The 27,635-nt window shown below is 43.5% G+C and overlaps 1 protein-coding gene across 1 annotated transcript in view; it reads right to left on the bottom strand.

Annotated features, from left to right (window-relative positions):
- LOC138513505 (solute carrier organic anion transporter family member 1B3-like) overlaps window positions 1-27,635 on the bottom strand; it is a 636,965-nt gene that overhangs the window by 21,774 nt on the left and 587,556 nt on the right. Inside the window, exon 13 of the mRNA XM_069628420.1 lies at window positions 5,864-5,981. Coding sequence (XP_069484521.1) covers window positions 5,864-5,981 — 118 coding nt within the window. The remainder of the gene's footprint in view (window positions 1-5,863; window positions 5,982-27,635) is intronic.

Below are 27,635 nucleotides of genomic sequence, written 5' to 3'. Positions count from 1 at the left end.
GAAAATGAGGCTTGTGTGTGTAGTGGCTTGGGGGGACACTGTACTGGATGTTTTAAGGTCAGGTGTGGTGTCCGGCAGCGGTGCGTTATGTCACCAATCTGCTTCACAATGTATATTAATGGGCTCCTAAAGGCTTTGATGAATACGAAGGTGGATTATCCGGTTCTGGGGGGCAGGGATTTTCCTGTTCTGGCATACGCGGATGATACCGTGTTGCTAGCCAGGACCCCAAGAGCATTCCAGATTGTGATTTGCACTTATTCAGCCTTAATGGAAAACTTGGGGCTTAAGATCAATACAAAGAAATCATCTGTAAGGGGTTGTGTGGGCAGAAAGGGGCCGGTGAAAATGCGCCCAATGCATTGTAATGGGGAAATTATCCTCAGGGTGAAGAAGTTTGATTATCCGGGGATTAGAGTCTCAGAATCACTTACGGGGAATGCACATTTAAAAAAAACAGTCAGCTAAGCTAACTCAACGTGTGGGGGGGGGTCTCACGCTTCTTGTCCCGCTGCCAGGGTCAACCATTAGAAGTTGCCCTTTAAAATGCTTTGCGCAGACGAAAGCTGTTACGTTGTATGGAGCAACATTGTGGGGTTTCCAGACAGCACATGAAGTTCAAGTGAAGGAAAATCTTTTCTTCAGAAGGCTACTGGGACTCCCAAGTTCCTCTCTGTGTATCTCTACTCATAGGGAATTGGGTATGGAATTGTTAGATGACCAGTGCGCCATGGCCCCAGTAATATTTTGGATCTGAATCTGGGCAAATGAGCGTGCTTCTCTTTGCCACTTTATAATCAGGTCATTAATGTCTAGGGATGGCGGGAGAAATATCCTGTGGCTTGATTATATTGATAAAGCTCTGTCCCAGGGTAACATGAGGTTTCTTTCCCTCCAGATGCTTTGCTGACTAAAGCCCAGATGAGGCGTTATGAATGTATTTTTGGGGAGGAGTTCTTAATGAAAAGGGCCAATATGGAGCATGCAACAAATTATGATAAAGAACACGCTGTGATTAGCCAGGTGAAGGAGAGACAGCCCTTTTTAATATGGGGCTCTACTAAGAAAGATCGTTGGTTAAACACCCGTGCAAGATTTGACTGCCTTCAGTTGAGGGGCACTACAGCTAAATGAAGTGGATATCCTGACTTGGCGAGGTGCCCGGTGTGTGGTGGCATAAAAGAGGATTTGGTCCACTTTCTATTGTTCTGCCATGGATATAGCAGCATCAGACAGTCGTTTTTTCTGCCGGTCTTACGGGCAACTAACATCCGCTCTTGTAGGCCTGCAGTTTTGTTCCTTTTGACTGCTGATTCTGTTCTAACAGCGTGGGCATTATTATCATTTTTAAAAAGAGCCATGTGTTATAGGAAAGGGCTGTTAACATAATGGATTTAGTTGTTTAGTAAGCGATCAATTGCCTAGTTATAGCACTTCCCCTATTGTGTCGGGGACTTTGCTATTTGTTATTTTTTCTTTCTCTTTTTGCTGACCATTGCTTCTGTGAATGTTTACATCCTAGGAATTGTTCAGCTTGTACCTCGTTTTATTCTTTTTGCATGAGATCATATGAACTGTTTATATTATGCTATTGTATATTGTGATGTAATGTGTTTTTACTAATATTTTATTTTTAATGTTATGCGACGACAGGATTTTATTAATACTGTTCTTTTGTATGTTGTACGTGTTTGAAGGACCATGGATCTGAATAAAAATATTGAATGACTGAAAATAAATCCAAAAAACGTGAGGAACTCACATTTGTCTCTGTGTATGGTAAGGGCAGCCCTTCCCAGCCTGTTGAGATCTGCCACTAGTCGAACCATGTGTTCCTCCTTGTCTTTGGCATGTATGAGGATATTGTTGCTGACATTCAGGACCCTGGGAGGGTCTTGCAGAATGTTGCAAATCCTTTGTGAATCCTTTGTTGAAAGAATTCTGCTGCGGGTGACATTCTGAAATTTAGGCGTTTGTACCGTCTCAGTTCGAGGTGAGTGAAAATGTGGTAATGTACCTTGAGTCTTTGTGCAGTTTGAACTGATGGTAGCCAGCCTTTAAGTCACATTTTTGAGAATGATTTTGACCCTATGAGGTCCTCATTGATCTCATCGAGGGTTGGCATGATGTACCTCTTCCACACTATCAGACCGTGTTAGGGAGGTGCATGTCAATGCAGATTCTGATTTTTCTTGGTTGTTTCGGTTTCTTTGTGACTACCATCGGGGAGACCCATGGCATTGGTCCCGTCACTTCCTCAATGATCCCTGCGTTTTTTAGGTCATGTAGCTCCTTGGTGGGCAGGTCCCTCATGTGGAACAGGGTCCGCCGATGTCATACTGCATGCGGTTGCATGGTTGTATCGATGTTCAATTTTATCACTCTGCCTTTGAGACATCTGATCCCTTTGAATAGTTTGGCATGTTGGGTTAGGAGGTTGCAGACTTTATCGTCACTCAAGATGTCACAGATTAATTTAATGAGAGCCAAATCCTCTGCGTAGTCCCAGCTGAGCAAACATTCAATCCCTGCATCCACAACGTAGATTTACGAGTGGATTATCAGTCCGCCATTTGGCTGAGCTTGGTGCAGAACCGGCCGACCACGGGGAGGGGCTTTCGGCTCCCGCATGTGTAGAGCTGAGTGCTCCTGGGCTTCAATACTGGTCGGGGGTATGTAGGGTTCTGAGGGGCATTGCGTTTACTGAGGCTCTGGTATCAATTGTCATTGTGACCTCCTGCTCCCCTACCATGATGTTGCTTCGGGGCCTCCTTTTCTTCCTTCTGTCTTTCTGGTCTCCCCGCACCAGCGCAGAGATTAGGTGAACTTTATGCTTCTTTTTCCTGGTTTGGTGGGCCATGATGGTCACTATCATCTGGTTTTCTTCACCTTCTGATTCTGAAAATGAGGAGTCATTCTCTGCCTCGATCTGGCAGGCTTTAGCTTGTTTCCTGTCCATGGGGGTCTGTTTACCTGTGGGGCTTTGCTGGCCAATCGGGTAGTTTGTGGATCAGCAGTCCTTGGTGTAGTGATCCATGCAGCTGCATGCACTGCACGTGGTGCCCTGTTCTGGGCAGTTGCGTTTTCCATATCATTTCCCACCACACCATCCACAGTCGTTGGGTCCAGCTATGCAATGTCACCACTGTGGTGTGCAGGCAGGGCCTTGGTCCACTCTGTGGGGTGGCATTCGATCAGTGACTGCTGCTACTTTTGGGGTGGGTGGTAGTAGTAGCACCTGGAGCATGGTGCTCATGTTGTGTGGCTCACGTGTGTGAATGTTCCCTCTGTCTGCCATATTATGGGATGCGAGATAGGGGAATTGCTTTTTCACTTCATATGATTCTCCATAACTTTTCAGATAAGATCCCATTTTTGATTTGCCGTCGGATTTCTCTGACCACATTGTCAAATTCACATGACAGTGTGAGTTGTCGTAGATGAGTATGGTATGAGTCAAGTGTCTCGTCCTCACCTTGCACCATTGTGCAAAAATTGAAGATCTCATAATCTGGGTTGAGTTGGGGCATAACATGATGCATGAGGGCATCCTTTGCTGACTTGTATACATCTTCTGTGGTAGTGAGTTTAAGATGTGTAGTGTGTCATCATCTAAGCTCAGTATCAGGTGTGAGCCCATCATTCCAGGTGTGGGGATATCTTTGCAATCCATCAGCATTTCAAATTTCTGTATCAACAGGGTCCAACTAGGTCCCACCGATCATGGTTCCAGGTACGGGTCAAACGGGGCTATAGGAACCCCTCAGTTTCCCCCATGTCCATGTTCATGTGGTGTGTGGTTGGGGGTGAAATTAGGTGCTAGCCTTGCAGGGGTCGCTGGAGTAGCAGCCATTTTGGAGGGTCTCGTGGTGTGGGTGGCTACCTGTGGGCAGCAGCATAGAAATGTTCTGTACCCCTGCCCAATGTTGCATTGGCTTCTGTTCACTCTCACTTACGGCTTGCCCATTTGTTAGTGAGTTTCCGGGGTCACACATTTCATGGAGATGTCCATTCTGCATGGCCCTCCTGCTGTGTTGCTAAGGCCTCGCGAGGTGGGGTGAGGGGAGAAGGTACGTTTCCCTCCTCACAGGTGACGTGCCTTTGGCTGTGCAGGGCGTGGATCACTTCTGATTTGTGACCAGTGTTATAACAGTGCCAGTGATCCCACTTGAAGTGACTCGGAAGCCGTGTCGGGCCATTGTGCACACTAGTTGCAGCGCGATCGAACACACATGCAAATGTTTGTAACTTTGCCCCCGACTGACCTACCTCTGTTGGAGGATGTTGCAGTGTGTATTTTACGTCACCACCTAGATGTGGTGATGTGAATATAATAGTACCTTATCACCTTCAGTATAATGACTCTGTTTGCAATTGTATGTGCAGTTGATGGGGTAATATTACCTGTGCTGAAACTTCAACACTCCTCGGCCGGACACCTGACAAGACTGGACCTGGTACAACATGAAATGCATAAAATTCTTTGCACACTGGTAATTGTAGGTGATCTGGATGGGGAAAATACAGCTTTAATAATATTTTAACAGAAGTTACAAAACTTTCATTTGACTGCCATTACACCTCTAGTTCCAAGGCCATGATGCCTAAGCCCCTAACTCACCAGTTATGGCCACAAAGAAAAAGAAAATTGACGCAAATAAATGTCCAAAAAGGCCAAAAGACTGTATAATCTGAACGGCCAAAAAGTTTGACAAAATTCCCCATTCAGTGGCAAGGGCTGCAGGTGCTGCAGGGGTGTTCCCCGCATCCTCTTTCCCTATACTGTGAGTGGGAGTTCTGGGGGTGTCCCCGCAGCTGGTCTTGCAAAAAGTTATAAAAAGGAAATGATCCTGCATCGCTGGTTCCCGATCATGGAAGTGAAAGTAAACAGGTGTTGCAGGGACACAGCGAGTCGGCGGCACACAGCAAAGTGTGGCGACGCAAGTTAAGTAGGGGATTTGGTGGGGGCATGGGGCAAGTCTTTTCTCCCTCAAACATTTCATCCACGGGCTTCCAACCGCAATCCATTTTCCCCACCCAAATCCAGCCCAGACCACACTTAACATCAAGTGCAAAACTCAATTTTGCATGTCCATCACCCATGTCCTGGAGGGTTGGAAGGATGCAGCATGCTTAGCAGAATCCATCCCTCAGTTTTCATGCAGTCTCTAGCAACTAGGCAATGTCACTACAGAGCCTGTAACAGGTGAATATGTTCTCCAATTCAAATCATAATACATCTCACACCTAAAGCAAGTGATAGCACGAAAACCTATGTAACATAGCATGCTATACATTTTCAATGTACTCCTCATGTACAGTGATTAGTTACTCAGAAAAAAAAAACATTAGGATGTGAACACCAGTCGACAAAGGGGAATACATTTTGGGTTGGTTGATTGCATGGCTACTCATAATGGTGTGTTTGGTCCCCAGATGGCAATGTTGAAATCTGTGTTCACTGTTCTAGGTCTTAATATCAGGGTTAATCTAATACATACAATGCAACTCAAACAGTATCTACATATTTATTTTCGTTAGAACTGTTCACACTTACTGGAAAAATATGTTTAAGTCTTTTACTGGATGGTAGGACCCTTCCTTTCCCCTCCCCCATGCACCAAAAGGTTTGAAACATTCATCCCTTTCTAATCCACATGTTTACATACATTAAAACACATTTTAGCACATCTAAATACTTCCCTGCCGTGAATTCAAATTTTAATTTTCCTACATGTATTTGGTGTTTTATTTATTTAAAAAAAAGTTAATACAGACATTTGCAAATTATAATGAGGGACTATTGTTACTCACTCTGAACACCTCTGGGACACATTTTAATCTGTTTTCCAGTTTATCTTACCTGTATGAACTGGCGTTGTAAATCCGACAGGCACCTTGTCCACCACATATTTTGCTTCCCCACATCAAGCATGTTTTATCTATTAATGCTCCAAAATATACAGGGGCTGGAATGCCAGCTGAAATGAAAATAGAAGAAATATTATTATTTTTTTTTTAAAACATATTTTTATTGTTTTCAAAATACAACTCGGAGAGCATGAGCCTCTCCCAACTTCCCCTTACCCTCCCACCTCCCCGCCCGGAAGATTTCCAAATGTCTCTGTTGAACCTGTGATTGTCTATGATGAGAATATGTCCGAAATTCTTATATTGTGCGGGCACCATTGCTCCATATAGTCTGATTGTAGGTAGTTCAGGATCTCTCCCCATTCCTTATAGAAGAAATATTTTAATCAATCAGTCATGACAGGGAGAAGACACTGCTCTTAAGCTGAAAAAACCTTTCGATTGCCCGCTTTGAAGAAAGAGTCAGGTTCAAGATACCTGCATCTTCTTTTTCATACAGAAGGAGCACACTTAATCAAAGGTTATCCAGTACATGTTAAATACGAGACACTTTTATGGCAATAATTGTGCAGAAGCAGTGATGGAAACTGAATTTTTTACTCAGGGATGCCAACTTGTACACAGGGAGGGTGGGAGTGTAGGACAGGTTTTTTAATCACCCCCATAAACATTTGCATTACAGCCCTTCAGAAGATTAATCATGAACACATGAAACATAGCCCAATTTCTTATAATGTCAGCAAAGTATAAAATGTGTCCACCTTTTAACCCCCCAAAAATGCCCATCAGTATTTCCTCTGAAGTGCAATAATGACAAGGGATTTCTGATGAGACCCTCAAGTGGTCTTGCGGGGAAGTGTCTCTCTTCTGGACTTAGGGACCAAGTTCAAATCTCGGCTTTGCAGCACCCACGGCATTCTAAATTAAATGTACAGAGTGCACATGGATTTCTCATGAATGAAGAGCCGGATTTCAGATCTGGGGAGACATTTTTTTGCCAGATCTGGCCCAGCGACAGCACCGTGCTTACGACCCTGGCACTCCCGTAATGAAGTGTGTACGGTTCATTACGGGATGCCCTATTACGAGGTTCCCTTGCGGGACCCGCTCTGGACGTCTGGTCAGACCAGACATCCTTAGCGGGTCCTGCATGGGGACCAGGGAGCTAATAACGGGCCCGTGTTTAACGGGCCCGTTATTAGCTCCCTCCCCATTCCCATTGAGCCCTATGGGAATCAAATGGGAATGGGGATGGGTTTTTTCAATGAGGATTTACTGGGTCCTCCAATGTTGGAATGGCCCGGTAATTCTCCATTGAAGGAACCCGCAGCTGGAACCCGGTATGGAGGCAGCCGTGCCCTTCCTTATTAAGGGCATGGCTGCCTCCATACTCGTAATGAGGCCCAAAGAGTCAGACTCGCAAAACCTTTTTTGACGCAAGTGAGGAGATGCGCTTTCTCGATACAGAAATGCCATCAGAACTCGAAACCCTTTCGCCCCACCCACTTGCTCATTTGTGCAAGTGAGAGGGCATTTCTACACGTTCCAATTGTGCCTTCCAAATTCGGAAACTGGATGCTCTTTGAAGTGTGCAGAAATCAAACACATTCTACTTTCTTTGTTTGTAACAGTCCCAGATGGATCAGCAATGCATGACAGTCATTTCTGACCCTTACATGTATTTTTTTTTTATAGTGGAACACCAGTGGTATAAACTGCTGCTGTCCCACCTGTATTTCTATCCCTCTTATAGGGAGTCTTTTTTTTCTTTTCACATTTCAGGCCCTTTGAAATGTGCTCCAGGCATCCACGTGGGTGCGGGGAGGCTGTAATAGATCAGTATTGGGACTGCTAAGGGCTATTGAAAACTTCTCTTTTCACTGCAGCCCAACCCCCAAGAAATGTGCCATTCCCCTTTGTGAGTAAGGAGAACAGCTATTTGTTAAAGTGATACAAGAAAACAAGCGCATCATCTCTGATTTTTTTTAATTGTGACGCTTTTTGCAATAATGCGACAAACCTGTAGTCGACTGGTCCGGTAAAGTGCATGTATTCGTGAATACTGGCACTTTTTTAAAAGACCAGCTGACACAGAATGAGGCCCAAAATTAGTCGATAGCAGTGCATAACAGTGGGAAATGGCTGTGTAGGCTTACAGCTGGTCATATTTCCTCTTTCAATATAGTTGCGGCAATGCGCCATCCTCATTCAATTATTGGACTCTTTACTGGTTAAACAGGCATTGATAAAATGGCTGCAGGTTGCAACGTTTCTTCTCTTTCAATTTACACTATCACTTTGCCGGAGGATTACTGCGCTCTTTTCCCTGGGCTTCTTATTGCTTCCAGACCTCCCACGGGGATTTTTGTATCAGTAATACAACATATTTTTCTCGGGTAAAGAGCTGCATGTAAATATGTCTGTGCCAATCCACCCTGCAAATGTTAGTAGCTAGAACTTGTCAGAAACCAAAAAAGAATTGCAGTTAGAGTATTTTCTTCAATGAAACATTCCAACAGAATTTTGGAGGAATGTTAAAGAAATAGACCATGTCCTCTGCCCAAGTCTTAGATGGGCTTGAATTTCCTAAGTAAAGCTGCAAAGCCTAAAAGTTAATAGTTCTGAGTATGATAAAGACTATAAGGGCCTGATTCACAGAAGCGTTTTACAATGGTGCAATCCCATTGGAAAACGTTCTGTGAATCAGGCCCTGAGGATGGCCACTACTAAACTCTTCCCAAATTGGTATCCCATAATGTGGTTCAGGCTTGTGTGGATTTAAAGAGAGAAGAAAATCTTTGAGCACCACTGTTACACATCTGGGACTGCATTTCTACCAGTGTCTGCCAGCATACTCCCCTGATAGTCTTTTGATAGGTTGCGACCATGGGCTTCTCGTAGAAAATCTCATATAACTCTTGGTTAACACAATGATCGGAGTTCACATACGGCCACATTCTGAGTTTGGTGGTAATTCTGAAGTAGATTCATCCAAACAGCTACAAAATCAGTTACTTTTGCTGCTATTTCATCACATGGGTTTACCACAGGATTACAAGTCGTGGTAGGGCAGTATTTATCCCCATTTTAGAAGTCCATAGATCTCCAATCAGATTTCGACGGAATTACCATGAGTGGTATTTCTGATGATTTCTGGCGTGATGATGGAGGTAAATTCTCCACTTAAACACCAAACTCAGGATTTGGTGAAGCATTAAAAATGGCAGTAATTCCATTATTGCCAATAAAGGTGGTGGTAACAGAATTACCGGCACTTTTTTAACACTCAGGAGCCCCATAGTGTTTTTTTAAATTCCACTTAGTGATTGTTGTCCAATAAGTCTGTATAAGACCCTCTCAGCTATCTACATGTCCCTCTCGATTCATGAACTATGTACATAATGTATCTCAACACGAAGGGCCTCATTACGACTCTGCCGGTACGGGGTTTACGGCGCCGTAAAGGGTGCCGGCGCCGTTAACCCTGTACCGCCTCATTACGAGGTCCCCTTGCGGGACCTGGTAAGTAAAGCCTGGTCAAACCAGGCGTGTTTACCGGGTCCCGCGAGGGGAAGAGGGAGCAAACAACGGGCCAACTCGTAATGGCCCGTTGTTTGCTCCCTCTCCCATTCCCATTCAGCCCTATGGGGCTGAAATGGGAATGGGGAAGGACCGGGTCCGGATCCTTGGAGGGAGGAATTACCGGGCCTTCTGAACTCGGAATGGCCCGGTAATTCCTCATTCCGTGGACCCAGACCTGGACGTGATTTCGGCTGCAGCCATGCCGCCAATAGCGGCATGCCTACCGCCGAGGTCGTAATGAGGGCCCTAGAGCGTATTCGCCAATTCGTCTTTCCTCATAATGTTGCATTGTGATTAAATAAGAAAACTGCAGTTTCCTGAAAACCTTCAATGATGTCCCTGATCGTATAATATTGTGAATTTCAAGGGTGCATCTGAGCACCGGATGGTAAACTGCAAATGCCATAAAATAAATATGAACAAGTTAGGCGAATTGTGTGCCTGTGTGCCCCTAAGAATAATCCAAACCTTGTATATCGTCAGAATAATAAAGTGAGTTGTATTGTTGTGTACTATTTATTGTAATAGCACAATCATTAGTCATAATTAGTCATAAAGCTGGCCATAAATTGCCAAATTACAGACACATGCTTCAACCGTTTGGTCTTTCTCAAGGCAAATAGTCCTGGTTGTATCATTAACACTGTTGAATTTACATGCATTGTGTTCTCATATTGGTGAGTATTCAATGTAATAATATAGCACTGTCCTACCCTGTAATGTTCATCTAATGTCTAGAGGATGGACGAATGGGATATCTGTGTGGGTTCACTGTAGAAATGCATATGTTCTATATAGATCGGATGTATTACATCCTGGCTGATTCAGCCCATTATTACATGCTGTATGGCAATAACGGGTGAATCACAGCCAAGATGTAATACAGTGGTGTGGAGGTGAGATGAAGAGAGACATGGGAAAGGAATAGACAGAAAGTAGGAAAGGTATCCTTCATAGCATTCGGTGCACATTTATATATAGTCGAATATCTGAAGTATTAAGGCAAACACTCCTGATACTGATGGAGTTGGCGGAAAGCCTTGCAAAACAGTGAGGTATTGGACACTTTCTTACATTTGCATGTATCAGTTTAAGACTTTTTCCAGGGAGAGACTGTTCCCCAACTCTTAACCTTGGATGACAAAGATGTTGTTTTCCAATCCTCTATTGAAGGCCTCTATTAACTTTCCCACACAAACCTCGAAACACTAGAATGTCACATGATTCACCAGGTTGAAACTGAGACGCACATTTTTGTTGAAAGGTTTTTCTAAAATTCAACATGTTACAAAAGAGGACACTTGGCTGCAGCAACTTTTCAGGAAGCTTTCAGAGAGGCAGGATGTCATTGTAGAAGCAGGCTTAGAATAGTTAGCGAAGGAGTAATAGACTTTCAGTTCATTTAGAGCAGTTGAGTAGAGGAATGGGCAGTGTGAGGTAGAGTGTGACTGGAGTCCCAATCACAGAGGTAGATTTAGAGTTGGTTTTGCATACACAGCTCTGTTTAGTGCATTCAGTGCAATCACCGGTGATTAGGGAAGGCGGGTTGTAGACCAGTCAGTCTCTTGAAGGGAGAGGATGACATATGTGTCATCGGGTGACAGCGACAAGGAGGAGTGGAAGGAGCTGGGCATCCCTGAAGGCATCTTTTGGAGAGACATTTTCTCGTGGTTTTGCTGGGAGGAAGAAGCAGCAGAGATTCTGGAAGACAGATGATGCACTAGTCAGTGTCTGTATCATGAAGAAAGAGGCAAGACATTTGCCATCGGTAGGAGCAAGAGACTGAATACCCTGAGGGCAGCCTGCGAGTGAGACACACTTGAGAGTTGCTTAAAGCCTAAAAGTTAATAGTTCTGAGTATGATAAAGACTATAAGGGCCTGATTCACAGAAGCGTTTTACAATGGTGCAATCCCATTGGAAAACGTTCTGTGAATCAGGCCCTGAGGATGGCCACTACTAAACTCTTCCCAAATTGGTATCCCATAATGTGCTTCAGGCTTGTGTGGATTTAAAGAGAGAAGACAATCTTTGAGCACCACTGTTACACATCTGGGACTGCATTTCTATCAGTGTCTGCCAGCATACTCCCCTGATAGTCTTTTGATAGGTTGCGACCATGGGCTTCTCATAGAAAATCTCATATAACTCTTGGTTAACACAATGATCGGAGTTCACATACGGCCACATTCTGAGTTTGGTGGTAATTCTGAATTAGATTCATCCAAACAGCTACAAAATCAGTTACTTTTGCTGCTATTTCGTCACATGGGTTTACCACAGGATTACAAGTCGTGGTAGGGCAGTATTTATCCCCATTTTAGAAGTCCATAGGTCTCCAATCAGATTTCGACGGAATTACCATGAGTGGTATTTCTGATGATTTCTGGCGTGATGATGGAGGTAAATTCTCCACTTAAACACCAAACTCAGGATTTGGTGAAGCATTAAAAATGTCAGTAATTCCATTATTGCCAATAAAGGTGGTGGTAACAGAATTACCGGCACTTTTTTAACACTCTGGAGCCCCATAGTGTTTTTTAAATTCCACTTAGTGATTGTTGTCCAATAAGTCTGTATAAGACCCTCTCAGCTATCTACATGTCCCTCTCAATTCATGAACTATGTACATAATGTATCTCAACACGAAGGGCCTCATTACGACTCTGCCGGTACGGGGTTTACGGCGCCGTAAAGGGTGCCGGCGCCGTTAACCCCGTACCGCCTCATTACGAGGTCCCCTTGCGGGACCTGGTAAGTAAAGCCTGGTCAAACCAGGCGTGTTTACCGGGTCCCGTGAGGGGAAGAGGGAGCAAACAACGGGCCAACTCGTAATGGCCCGTTGTTTGCTCCCTCTCCCATTCCCATTCAGCCCTATGGGGCTGAAATGGGAATGGGGAAGGACCGGGTCCGGGTCCTTGGAGGGAGGAATTACCGGGCCTTCTGAACTCGGAATGGCCCGGTAATTCCTCATTCCGTGGACCCAGACCCGGACGTGATTTCCGCGTCAGCCATGCCGCCAATAGCGGCATGCCTACCGCCGAGGTCGTAATGAGGGCCCTAGAGTGTATTTGCCAATTCGTCTTTCCTCATAATGTTGCATTGTGATTAAATAAGAAAACTGCAGTTTCCTGAAAACCTTCAATGATGTCCCTGATCGTATAATATTGTGAATTTCAAGGGTGCATCTGAGCACCGGATGGTAAACTGCAAATGCCATAAAATAAATATGAACAAGTTAGGCGAATTGTGTGCCTGTGTGCCCCTAAGAATAATCCAAACCTTGTATATCGTCATAATAATAAAGTGAGTTGTATTGTTGTGTACTTTTTATTGTAATAGCACAATCATTAGTCATAATTAGTCATAAAGCTGGCCATAAATTGCCAAATTACAGACACATGCTTCAACCGTTTGGTCTTTCTCAAGGCAAGTAGGAAAGGTATCCTTCATAGCATTTGGTGCACATTTATATATAGTCGAATATCTGAAGTATTAAGGCAAACACTCCTGATACTGATGGAGTTGGCAGAAAGCCTTGCAAAACAGTGGTTAAAACCAATAGGTCGTGGTTTTGCTGGGAGGAAGAAGCAGCAGAGATTCTGGAAGACAGATGATGCACTAGTGAGTGTCTGTATCATGAAGAAAGAGGCAAGACATTTGCCATCGGTAGGAGCAAGAGACTGAATACCCTGAGGGCAGCCTGCGAGTGAGACACACTGAGGTTTGGGGAGGTGGGAGACAAACTAGTCAGTGTATGTCTCTTCTATTAGCACCTGAAAGGGGTGGTGGCAGCCTTCCAGCCAATCAGGAGGATCGGTATGGGGTCTTTACCTCAAGGTAAAGCCCCCTCTCTGAGCCTCCTCTGAAGCAGGAGGCTGCTATCTTCCCCACCAGGAACTAAGGTAAGTGTGTCCCTGTGATCCCTTTCCCCTCCTTCGCTCACTGCACAACTCCAATTTCCATATCCCTCACCCATCCTCATCCCTGCCCACTTACCTTGCGCTCCTTTATCCCTCGCAGGCACCGAGTGCACTCAGCATATAATGCCACTATATAACCTGAAGACCTCAGTAGCCACCTGTTGCAACTCTGCTTTGCTCATATTGGGAAGGCTAATTAAGAAGTGCATTGTCATCACAGATTACTGTAACAATTACAGCAGAGCTCTAGATGGGGCATTTTTAACATTGTGTCATGTTTTTGCACATAGCACTTGCTGGCTTGTTCCTTGACCCAGAAGGCGGCTGACTGACCTTTCTGATTTTGCAGCTTTATCTTTTGTAAAGATACTACTTATAGTCTACCCCAGCCACCACTGTTTACAGGGGTAATCTCGATTTTATTTTCATATATATCAGCAACCTAGGTTGCTAAGGGTCTCATTAGGTTTAATAAATTGCGCACCAATAAATTGAAATGGGCCAATATATCTGCATTTCCAATCATCCTGACATCTCTAATTACAGGGAATGCACACACCTGACCATCACTCTTTCTCCCCGTCAATTACATCTATAACTCAATACTCTCACTAGTCACATCTTCATAGTGATGGCTGAAAATCAAACATTCAGCTACAGGACTGAACAGACCTCTGAGATTATTCGAGGTCCAAATATTTTGGACCCTACAGGCACAAATCAAACCATAGCTCACTCGAACTGCAGCGAAGACCTGCTTGCATTGAAAAAAAAAGAATTTCAGGACTGAATTACACAAACACTTTCTCTGGGAATATATAAAGGCCAACACAATCCCGGCAGGATTGATAGTAAGGAATGAACGCATCTATTCCTAGCGGATAAAGAGTATATCACTAACTTTAATCATATTGCCATCAAATGCAGCAGGGACCTATTGGTTTTAACCATCACTATAGCGCTGAAATTACGTTCTGACATACAAAAAGAACTTGATAAGGAAGAAGAGGACTTCCTCTTGAACACAGAACTAACCAACGTGCATGAACAACTAAGAGATGTTAAGAAACTCTTTGAGGATTTCAAATCAGCTACTATTACAAAAAAGTCCCAAAAACTGGCTAAGGACAAATGCGACTTCAAATTAGAACAGATCTATCCGTATACATCAGACCAATTCCTGAAGGTGGCCAAAAAACACACATCGACACAACAAAGAGGACAAGGCAAAAGAAGAGGGGTTACTTTTTCTTATTCAAGCAGCGACTCGGACAATACAACTAGGTATACCCAACAACCCTTCTACAGCAACTTTACTCTACCCACCCCCTTTTTTAGGCAGAGGAGGATACGGCAAAACTACTTGGGGCCCACCATGTCTTCACCCACATATCCCGAAGAGACACCAAGCACAGGGATAGAGAAGCTACAACCCAGTAGAAGGGTTGTCCCAAACCATCCCAATCTTCAATCTACCAAACATTGAACTGTCCACAGCCCAAATCTCTATCATTTTGAAAGGTTTATCATATGTACCATCACAACAAACTGATTGATTCTTGCTGGAAATGCAGGTTCACAGGTTCCTGAGAACCGTAGGACTAAAAAACTTCTTTATGGACTCACCGGCAATCCAACAGGAACCAGACTCAGGCTTACATCTATTGTCTAGTTTTACCCCACAGGACAGTCAAATCACTAGGGATATAATTACATTCGAGAAATGCATCCATCCTTAAAGACTTTAATGCATTAAAAGACAAAAGAACATTCCTCAAACACAACATCTCCAAGGAGGAGATTGAAGCCTTGAATAGTATATTAAAGAATTCAAACATAATTATCAGACCAGCTGACAAGGTCGGGGGTATTGTCATCATGACTTCCTCCCAATATTGTGAAATGGTCAATACCCTGCTGCAAGATATGGATAGCTACAGAATAAAAAAAAAAAGACCCCACTAAGGATCTCCAAAGAAACATCGAGGAGACAGTGAAGTTTGGACTTGAACGAGGATGGATTACACAAAAGGGGATTTGAATTTGTGACCAAAACCCATGGAGGGATCCCTACTTGTTCTGCCTTTCCTAAAATCCACAAAGATCGCATCAATCCGCCAGGCAGACCAATAGTCTCAGGCTGTGGCTCGATTCTTGAACCCCTATGTACATTTGTCAACACCTTCTTAAAGCCAATGAGTGTTTTGACAGAAACATCCCTGAGAGACACGACCAACACTTTTCAAACTTTTGAGAACCAGAATCTTGACCCATTGGGAAGATGATTAGTTACCATGGACATCAAATCATTGTACACAATCATACTTCAAGATTCGGCCATCAAAGTTATGAGGGGACATTGGATGAGTTACAATCTGAAAAACCTAGATCCAGACAATTTCATTATTGAGTTAATGACCTTGGGTCGGTGCAAGAATGATTTTGAATTCGACAAACATTTTGATCTTCAAACAAAAGGAACAGCAATCGAAGCAGCATTTACTCCTAGTCTGCTAAATCTCTTCATGGCCAATTTTGAAACTCACATCTTGTTGACTAACAATCCATTCAGCACCAAGATTAAATGTTGGAAAATATACATTGATGACATTATTTTTATTTGGGACAGACCTGAGGATCAATTCACTCTATTTACATCATGGTTGAACAATTTGAGAACCAACATACAATTCACAATAGAACACAATAACACATGGATCCACTTCCTAGATCTCAAAATCAACCATCAGCAAGGAAAGCTAGAATGCAGCCTATACTGTAACCCTAGTGACAGAAACACTCTATTACACTTTACCATTAACCATTCCTGACATTTGACTAAAAACCTTCCCTATGGCCAATATCTCCGCATTAGGAGAAACTGCACATGTTTGGAGGAATTCTACAGCCATGCGGAAGACCTGGACTCTAGGTTGAGAGAACGAGGACATCCTAAGCAACTGATAAGTAGATCAAAGAAACAAGCCAGATTCACAGATAGAGATGTTCTCACTCCTAAATCCCGCTCCATCGAAGGACATGATGAACAGTTAATGTGTGATCACGCACTGCCTTCATACTTTCAAAGTTAAGAAATTGATCACTTAGTATTGGCCTGTTGCGCAACAGTGTTTATCAGATGGACCTGTTCCACAATTTGTATTCAAGAGAGCACAGAATTTAAAGAACAAACTAGTACATTCTCAATTTATTAAAGACATGCTCCGAACATCTCTATGGTCCCTACGAACAATCACGGGCCACTTCCCATGTGGTAACTGTGTAGCATGTCAATTCACACAAAAAATGAATTCCTTTAATGTAGGAGACTGCACATGGACACTCTCCAACCTAACTAATTGTAAAACAAAACAAATTGTGTATTGTATTGAATGTCCATGTGGACTCAGATTGTGGGCCAAACTATGAGAGTAATCCATAGCAAGATTTCAGAACACAGGTAAAAAATCCGGTGAAGAAACATTTCGGCACCATTAGTGAATCACTTTGTTGAATACCAACATTCTCCCAATGGCATATTCTCGTGTGTCCTTGTGACAAACCTGAGGGTATTCTCCAAGCAAGAGCTCAAGAATCCCTTATTCAGGTGGCCAGTGAAGGGCTTGGACTCTCAGATCCCAGCCCTGAGGGTGGATGAGCGAGGGAGGAGCACCTGGGCAGGGGACCCCGGGGTTGTGCTTGGGGAAATGCCCGAGGTGAGACCTGGTATACTATTGGGGAAGAAGAAGAGGAGGATGAGATCCTTAGACCTTTGTACGATACTCCAATTCTAAACCTCCTCCTGATAAATCTTCTGTAGCCAAAGCCAATAAACCATCTATCTTTCCCAAACCATGTAATAACGCAAAACCCAGTGCCATGGGAAACTACATCTCCCAGAATCCCTGTCTTCCTGATACGTACCCGAATACCCCGATCCTTCTTTTCTATGTTCCTTTGATTATTTTTTCCAACACTCCCAACTGACTCATGTAAAATACTACAGTTCCCACAGTTCCTCTTGTTTATTTCACAGTCCCAGCTATTCCCATTTTCCTTACAAACCCTACCAATCCCGCCCCTCTGATTGTCACTTTACACGTAAACTGCTCTCCTGAACATCTGTGAAGACCCTTCTGAGATCACCCCAAGCCAAATACGAAGGATATGATTCCATAAAACGCCTCTCTCCCTTCCAACCCTGTAGCTAATCTGTAGACTCTATCACCTGCTTTATCCAACATGAGCACTTTCTCCCGAGACACAAGACAACAGACTTATAATAAATCTGTATACTTGACATGTCCCAACCCCAGCGTCAGGCAAAGTCAGGCAATTAACCTGAACCACAACCACCTAATGGCCCTTTCCTTTCCCCGCAGGGATAAAAGGTGGAGTAAAAGAGCAAAAGGCGAGCATGGCAAAAAGCATGATGGGATGGCTAATCGGATGCTGAGCTTCTCTTCTTTGATAGACGCTTCCTGCACCTCATCAATTTCCTCCATTCTCCTGCTGTCCCCTCTCTCCCCATCACGGCTTCCTCGCCTCCCCCTGCTGTCTCCTCCTTTGCTATTGTGCCCTATGCTCTGTCCTCTTCTGTCCACCCTCTGGTTGCTTCTACACCTCTGCAGGGCTTACCTCTGATCTGTACCCCTCCCTAGAAGTCTTTCAAGGATGGCAACCTTCTCCATGTTGCCACTCTAAACTCTCGCTCAGCCATCAAATACTCCTCTGACATCTGCCACCTCCTGGAGGAACTTGACCTTGATGTTCTAGGTCTCAATGGGACATGGTTCATGGCCAGTTCTGTTACAAGCTTTGACACTCTCCTCCCTGATGGTTGCAAGATCCTCTCCATGTCTAGATCCAACCGTTCCAGAGGGGGTTTAGTCCTGATCTTCCCTGAGTGGTTTCCTGCCACTGTCATTCCTATGCAGGCCTACTTTTCTTTTGAATGCCTTGTCTGCAGGCTCTCTCTCTCTCTCTCTCCTGGCCATTCCCTTACTGTGGCTACCATGTATCAGCCACCTGGTCAGATCTCCTCCTTCCTCTCTGAGTGGGCAGACCTTTCCTCTTCCCTTCTGGTCTCAACCATTCAACTCCTCCTTCTTGGAGACTTCAACATCCACCTGGATGCCTCCTGTCCTTCCACTGGATTCTTCTGTGAGCTCTGTGACTCTCTCGCACTATCTATTCTCCCATCTGGCCCTACTCACTCCGCAGGGTACACTCTGGATGCTCTGAACTCCTCAGACATTCCCCTTTATATCCCTCTTACCACTCCTCTCTCCGCGAGTGATCATTTTCTCCTTTCCTCCCACCTAACCCTCTCTACCCCTCAGGCCAAGCCAACTCCAGCACTGCCACCTACCTTCTCGGTTATCCGACCCATGAAGCGTGTGTCAGTTGAGGATTTCGCTGCCACTTTCTCACCCACTCTCCACCCTTGGCTCACTCACACCCCGACTCTTTCCATGCTCCACTCTGCTATATCTGATGCTCTTGATGTTCTTGCCCCTGTCATGAGGATCCGCTTGAAGCCCAAAGCCAAGTGCAACTCTTGGTACAACTCAGACCGCATCACCCTTAAGCGCAAGTGCAGGGTGCTGAGAGGAAATGACGTGTTTCCGATACATCCTCTGTCAAACTGGCCTGCGCCTGCTCCAAAAACAGCACCGGCTCTCTGTCCACACCAAGAAGAGAGTCCACATCCAAGCCTGTGTTTCTGCGGCATTTAACAACTCAGCCAAACTCTTTAAAATCTGCAAGGATCTGGCCAATCCTGCTGTAGTCTCTACCTCTCCTGTCCCCTCACAGGCCCTCTGCACGGCCCTGGATTCTCGTTTCATCTCTAAAACGCAAGACATCTTGTCCTCTCTCGCTTCCTCTCCCCCTCCTCTCTCTACTCCCTGCTTTTCCTCTGACCCTTTTCCGGCAACCTCTCCTCCCTCCTTCTCTGCCTGTTCTCCACAGACGAGGTTGCTAGACAAGTCCGATCTATGAAAATCTCATCAAAAAAGGTTCACCCTGTCAAGATGAGCAGACCAGATCGCCCCAGCCCAACAATAGTGGGAACATTGGAGCACATTAAGGGCCCTGACTGGATCAAGTCTCAAAGGAGGGCCATTTGGGCCCAGTCCTGGCGCCTTTGGCACCAGGGTCATGGAGCTAACCCCAAGGAAAACACAGCTGTAGCCGGTCTCCCACTGAATGATTGACTTATGTGCTAATTGCAGTGAAGGGCGTGGCTCTGAACCATTAGCTTTTGCATTAGTCTGCAATCATGGGCGTGGCAGAGAACTTCTGGAACTCATTACACCTTGGGAGTGGCAGGGCGTGGGTGGCTATATAAGCCCCACCCACACCCTAAGGCAGGGGTCCCCAACCTTTTGTGGCCAATGAGCAACTTATCTGTATGAAATGAAATGGTGAGCAACAGCTGAACCTCGATGTAAAATATCGGCGTTCAGGTGTCAGCAAATCGATTGTTAATCAAATTACAATCCAACTGAAGTTAATATCACAAAAAAAGGCATGTTAATGTGCAACAATAAATAATGTTCGCATTGGTGTTGGGCGCTCTCCCCTAAAAGAGCTCTGTTTATTTAGTGACAGATTGTACATGTCTATAGACCTGAAGCTACAACTAGCACTTGCTTTAAACACCTCTTTACGTGGAGGCTAGTGTGCTTTCCTCTCTCCTGTCTCTTCCTGCTCCCCTCAAGATCTTTATCTCTTTGGATGTTTTGAGATAGAATGATGGTGCATTTGTATTCAGATGATTGAGTAACATTTTTGTCAAAATCTAGTAGGATTTAAATACTTCTTTACAGGTTTTTTGTAAGATGTCCCCCCAAACAGTTAAAAAAACCAATATCAAATAATTGTGTGGTTTTAAACACATAAGCATAGAAGTATTTGGCAGAATTTATAACCGCAGGCGAAAAACCACTTCAAATAAATGCTCATAAGCGACAGAGTGTAGCGAGGGAGCCTGAACCACTCTAGATGGGTTCGTGGGGTTCTCCCCAAGAGAACATTTTTAAAAGAATGTGTTAAAATTGTACATTTTACAGCACACTGTCTTTGAAAAATTGGGCACAATGACACACAGTTTACTTCTCGTTTTGTAGTGTAACACATGAAAAATGTACATTAGATACCAAGCCACTAACCGTGCACAAGAGCATGTTCCAAAACCTTTTTTATGATGCCATTCCCCACAATATATACCAGTATTATGTCAGTGTAAAGAAACATTCATGCTTGTGCCCGAACATGTCTGTGCGGGCTGGACCAATTTATGCCTGTATTCATGTAAGAACACTCATGTTGAGTTTGACATAATGCCATAATAAATGCCATACCAGTATGGAAGCATACCGATATTGGCTGCACCAATGTAGGCATGACCCTTTAAGAAAATCTCTCCATACATAGAGGCTACACATTCACGCTAACAAGTAAACACATTCAGAGTGCTTTCTCATTCCCTCACAGATGCACCCAAACACCACACTACAACATCCAAACTGTATTCTCATTCACATGCACTACCATTCATCCATTCAATCATACATGACTACTACATACACACGACAGCCATCTCATTCATATGCAGACTTAGACATGTCACACAGACCTTTGGCTTAAGCCTTATCAGAAATACACTCATATGTAAACACATAGCAAACCATGATTTTTTGGTTGCCCGGGCTGATAGACACTCTTGCTGTAGGCTACCATGTTGCATGTCTGACAGATGCCCGTCCCATTGACAATGGGTACTCTATTCTCTTGATTAATGCTCATCTCACAGCCAGGAACCAGGAAGCATGGAGTGCTTCGTGGTTCTGATGCCTATGGTGGAGCCAGAGCGCACAATTTTTCACCCCAGGCCAAAGAAATGTAGGGGTGGTGCAGGAGTGGCCTTGCACACACTTCAACTGCAGCACTCCAGCACGCAAACCCAATGGGCCATGCAAGACGGGGGAAACAAAATGCTCCTGGCCGTCCATGACTCATTGAGCAGGTGTGCTGGGATACTGTAGTTTAGTGACACATAATTCAGTCCAGGAGCTCTCCCTCTGAGGGAGGGATCTTGTTTTCACTAAGATTGCTTCTGGCTCACCCATAATGCTCAGCAAGTCAGCACTCTGTTGCCACTTATGAATGAGAACCCGTGCAAGAAAGGAAAAGAACATTGGTCAAAAATGAGTATTATTTACATGTTTCATAGTGATAATTTCGAAAACAAAGTTTCCACAAACAAAAGTTTCAAAAACAAAGTTTAGAAAAACAAAGCTGTGACAGCCTATATTTAACAAGCAAAGTGCATTTCTTTCTAAACTAATCCGTCGACAATAGTAATGGACTGGTTTCAATTGAAATGCACTTTTACATGTTAAAAGTAGCATTTCAATGCTTTTTTTTTGTTACTTTGCAACGTCAGATGCAGCTGTCCAGTGCTGAAATTACAGCACTGGACAGCACCATGTAACGTTTCAAAGTTTAAAAAAAATAATAATTAAAATGTCAATATACACAAAAACTTTGAAACGTTACATTGAGCTGTCCAGTTCTGTAATTTCAGCACTGGACAGCTCTTTGTAACGTTTCAAGGTTCTAGTGTATATTTGGGGGGTTCCCCCCAGCCACCCCAACTCCCACACCACCCCCCAACTCTAACCCAAGCCCCAACCCTAACCCATGTCGATGGCACTTTCAAATTTTTTTCAAAGAAATAGTAATTCGAAAGAATGGCATTTCGACAAAAAAAATTCGAAAGCCTGCCATTCGAAACTTGTAAGTTTGAAAAAATGACATCTCACCGATTTACATACCTCTTTGCAAGGGTTTTTATTGTTCACACTCAAGTGTGTGGAATGTTTGGCAATGGAGCACGTTAACACACACAATGACAGTAACATTAGTCAACACTTTGTAGGCTTTAAATGCCTCTTAAATGGTTGGCTTGATGTTTCTTACCCAAGGATTCTTTTGAAAATTGTGTACAACTTGAGAACTTTGATGCTCATAATAGCTGTAAACTTGGCCAAAACCTTGTAGGTTTTAAATACCTCTTTATATGGAGAGGGAGGGTTGAGGGCTATCCTCCCCAAGGATTTATTTTGAAATGTAACAGCAGAAGGAGCTTATCTACTCACATAAGGTCAGTAAACTGGGCCAAACTCTGAAAGGGTGGGTGAGTGTTGGTCATGGACATTGACATTCATAAAGAGTAAATGCATATCACTTTAATCAGATTAAGTTTAACTTTCAAATGTCTTTTAAAATAACATAAGGGAGCCTCTACACATGAAAGTTATTCTGATTGATATTCCTCAACCAGGATCTACATTGATGTCAGATTGTTCATGAAATACAGAAAATGTTACCTCATGGCGTGATCGTTCCTACTTCACCTATGTTTAGCAACAATGCATTTGTAATTTCAAAGCTAGCATCAGTAAGTGATGGATGTGAAAGTAGCTGCACCTTCAAAGGTACAAAATGGAAAAACCTCTTTCAAAGTCTCCAGATCTGTGGCATAATACCTATATTTCCATTTGTTAACTTTCTCCTGTTTGGAAAGTGATTTTAAATGCGTTTTCAAATATCCTTAAATGCAAGTGTAATTTGAACGCATTAGCAATTTTAGAGCATTCAGAGTTGCACAACTTGTTCCCCTCTTGCTTCTAAAATCTGAATAATTTCAGGTAGGAGATTCAGAAATTCTTGCAGTACTTTAGCCCTGCTAAGCCATCACACCTCTGTATGGAAGGGTAGACAACCATATTGAACATCCGTTTAATCTAGAAGTGATTTGAAAAGTCTGTTTTGAATTGACCTTGCATGTATAGAATTGACAATTTTTTAAACTACAGTCATGACATGCTCATAATTGACTACCTTGGAACACAGTGACTGTTCGTGAATAATGCAGTGATAACTTCTGAATTCTGGAAAGTCTGGATCTCTTCTGCAAAGAGCACCGAAACCAATATCCTGCCCTATCATGGCTGGTGTACCATCTGTTGTTATTGCCACAAGTTTATTTTGTGGCATATTCATGTCTTTTATAAACATTTTGAAAGCTTGATAAATGTCTTCTCCTCTTGTCTTTGCCATTAGTGGAAGAACTGCTAATATGTCCTCTTTCACACTGCTATCTTCAAACACCATTCTAATAAAAATAGATAGCTGAGCAGTATCTTCTATATCAGTTGATTCATCAAACTGCAAACCTATAAAATCACACTTTTCTAAATCACTCCTAAGCTGAAGGTCAAAATCTTCTGACATCACCTCAATTCTGTGAACAACTGTGTTTCCTGAGAGCTGGACATCTTTAATAGCATAGCTTCTTTTACTATTTCACCATCTTAAAATGGTTTCTTCTTTTTTGCAAGAATATGGGCCACTTTCAGTGATGCCACAGTTCTTGCTTTTGACTGAGAAACTGTTTTCTTAAAAATTCATTGCTGAGCGCTCAGTGCTGTTTTAAGCTCTTTAAGTCGCGCTCGCCTTAGATTACTGTTGGTTGGGTAGTCTATGTCATCTGACTTATGAACTTTGATAAAATCTTCCAAATTGCATTTCTTCCCAACTGAAACGCTTGCTTGTCAAATTAAACATATAACTTTCACTTTGAAACTTGTGAAGAACTATTGTTCTTCCCATTCATCCTGAAAAGTATATGTTCTTGATTTCTTCAGTGGTGGGAGGTAGACGTAGAAGCCATTTTGTTTCACCAGTCTACACCTGCCAAGAATAGAAGTTGAAGTTCTGAGTCACCTCAGCTGTGTAAATAACTGGAAAAAGAAGAAAAGACTGATTGTTACCAACTACATTCTTCACACCCACCCGACCCCCACATTTATTATGGCCCCTCTTGCTTATTTATGTGGCTCTATCTTTTATCTTTCATGAAACATTTTGCCTTGTTGGTTACTACTGCCGGCCCACCTATAACAGTCATCACCATCACTATCCTATCGCAACACAGATGTTTTCCCACTGATCGACTCTTGTGTATTCCCTTCTTCTCAGCAGTGCTGACATATGAAGTACATCGAGGCTCCCAATATTAGCAGAGAAGCACTGGACAAGACCACTTAGGTATTATTCTACACTACTGAGTAGTGTTATATTTCAGCATGGTTCCTGAATGACTCAAGGAGCACACACAAATAAAAAATATAATAACAATGAAATAGTTGTTTGGTTTTTTTATCTTTCAGAGAGTTTGGGTGGCAATCAACACTTATTGTTTCCCTGGTATAGATGTGAAAGCTATTGAGCACACAATGGTAGCTTGTGGCACCTATGCGTTCCCTATGCCTCCTTGGGTGCTCATTATCACACTTGACCACTGTTGGGAGTTGTTAATAGCTCAGGCCAGAAACAACTACCTTTAGGTGGTAAGTGCCAACCTAGTCTGTCCTATGTCACATGCCCTACTTCGGCCATCTTTAGGTGAACCCTTACGTGCCCTAGACCACTCCAGAATTTCTAGAACTGCAATAAGGTAGTCATGGGCTGTGGAGATCCTAGGTTACAAATTAACCTTATTTTATCATGTTACCTAAATCTTGGGTCAGAAATCCATTATTTTCTTCAGAAACACTCCATAGTTGGTGTCCAGTACAATATTGTGTGTGTTTGTGCCCGTGTGTGTGCCCGTGTGTGTGTGTGTGTGTCCGTGTGTGTTTGTGCCCGTGTGTGTGTGTGTGTGTCCATGTGTGTTTGTGCCTGTGTGTGTGTCCGTGTGTGTTTGTGCCCTTGTGTGTGTTTGTCCCCTGTAGAAGAGGGGATTGGATCTGCTAATGTGAGTGTCTTTATGTTTAACAGAATTGTATCTTTATGCTGAAAATTAAAAAACAGAACTTTTAAATCCCGCTTCACCACTTAACTAAAATGTGTGATCCTAGACACATCTGTTTATCTCTCTGTGCATTAGCTGCCAACATTAGAAGTCACTAGAAGTGATTACATACACACTGTCTGCTACTCAAAGGAAGCATCAGTCATGATATTGCTCCATTATTTGTATTATTAGTAATAATCGTGGCCATTCCTACATTGCACATCATCGTATTTAGTTTTTGGCGTACTCAGAGCAATTTCTTATAATGTAACTTCCCCTGACCATTCCAAGTATCACTCATGTCACTCTCTCTGAAGTCAATTTTTGTGATGTGAATAGTTACTCAAATTAATGGGCCTGCACATCTTTTGCCTCACAAGGCCATGTTAATCCTAGAACAGTCCCTGTTTAGCAGTATGCTTGCCTTTGACACTCTTGTGTAATATCCATCATTCACACTTGTTTCTCATCTCCTTTTTCTCCCTCCACCAATCTCCCTGTGCACCTAGATGTCCTGGGCCTGTTTTTACTTCTGTACACTCCTGCTTCCCCTACTACACCCCTCAGAAAGTATTCTCTCCTGCACCACTCTTCTCTGCACAATACTGTCTATTTGCATTATCCCTTTCTCCACTATAAACTATCGTTCCTTCTGTAACCCTCTCTTCTGCATCATGTCCTACCCCTCACCTGTGTTCCAGTGCTCTCCTCTGCAACCTTCTCTTATGCAAAATCCTTGTGTATCTGTTGCACCCCTTTTTCTCCATTGTAAACTAAACTGAATCCTTCTCTACCCTACATCCCCTTGCATCCTTCTCTTCTACCCCCAGCATGCCTACTACATAGCGAAATCCCTGCTGCCTGCAACTTATTTCCCAATCTCAAGGAACATGGTAAAATCATTCAGTATCCGTTCTATTTAGATCCATGAATCCAGTTCTATCCCAACCCCCTTACACAACCCTGTGCCCTCTCGGCAAAGCAACACAAGCTGATATTTTAAACATTCATCCCATGAAAGAGGATAGGACAATAGTGGAATGAGAGGTAAAATCCTAGCACACTACAGCTTATGTCACTGGTTACTTACATCTGTATTAGTGCATAATAGTTCTACCCACTACACAATGATCATGAGAATTATTGCCTCAGCGCAGTTTGTGTAGCATTATATGCCCTTATACACGTTATGCCATGAAGTGCTGAATAATTAAAAACTCCTGAAAATGTTCTGTTTGTATGAGCTGATAAAAAAGATTTTTGGTGGCAAGAGAGTGACAAAAGAAAGGAAACCTGTCAGCTGTATCATGCACATTGAAGTGCCATGTACAGATGTAGCTTTACAATGTGTATTATTTCCTTTTAGCATACTTTTCACCTGTAGTAACAATGGTTTGTTACATTTTCTGTTATAGGTCTGGAGAATGGCTTTTACAATCAATTTGTGTTAGCAATGAAAACTTAAGGAGGAACACAGGGATCTATAAAAGCAGCCATGAAATTCTTGCACTCTTTTGTTCACACTTTTTATTTCTCTTGCCAGCATGTACGCACACAACAGTGCTTTCTCTTGAACCTTAAGCACACACTTCTCACACTTTCAAATAGCACTCGAACACTTGTTCAATCACATCTCGTCTCTCACACAGCCTTGTTAACATGGACACTGGAAGCCACTTGCTTGCACACCCTTTCACTCTGACTAAAGTAAACAAACGCATGTTAAATAAAATGAAATCATTAAAGACTCGACCTACCTGACCTTGCTGTATAGAAGCCACATAGAAAGATAAATGCGAATTTCAGCCTCGGAGGCTGACAGCAGTCCCAATGCAGATGATATGCTGAGATACAGGGCTGGTTACTGCAGCGCACAGGAATTACAGTGGCATGTTAATTTATGAGCAGCTCCACTGTTCTTTCAAGTGAAAATGGTGGTGAAACTTCAAGTGGGGAAGCACATTTGACCTGTGGTTCACGCCTGCCCAGTAAATCTGTTAGACACATGCGCAATCCAGGCCCTTATTGAAGAGCTGGCGAGCAACATGAAAGGGGGCTGCGAGCAACATGTTGCTCGCGAGCTACAGGTTGGGGATCCCTGCCCTAAGGCATGCTTTGCGTTATTCTGCAGTTAGCAGTGTAACGCTCTCTGAGAAACTCCTGCCAGCAATCTTCCACAAACCAGCAAAGAAAAGCCAGAGACCATTGGGCCTCGCATACTCACCTGCTCTGACTTACCTGTGCCTCCATCCGGTTGTTCGACGAGGACTCCAGCTTTCATCGCTCGCAAGCACCTGCAGAAGCAAGGGAAGGAAAACAAGGTGAATCGCTGAGCTCATTCATCGCGCTCTGTCACCGCCGCGCTTTACTCACCGCTTCCGTCGCCATCGA

Source organism: Ambystoma mexicanum, chromosome 12, assembly GCF_040938575.1.
Source record: "Ambystoma mexicanum isolate Mex_15411 chromosome 12, UKY_AmexF1_1, whole genome shotgun sequence".
NCBI lineage: Eukaryota > Metazoa > Chordata > Amphibia > Caudata > Ambystomatidae > Ambystoma > Ambystoma mexicanum.
This window is presented reverse-complemented; position numbering and strand designations above follow the sequence as displayed.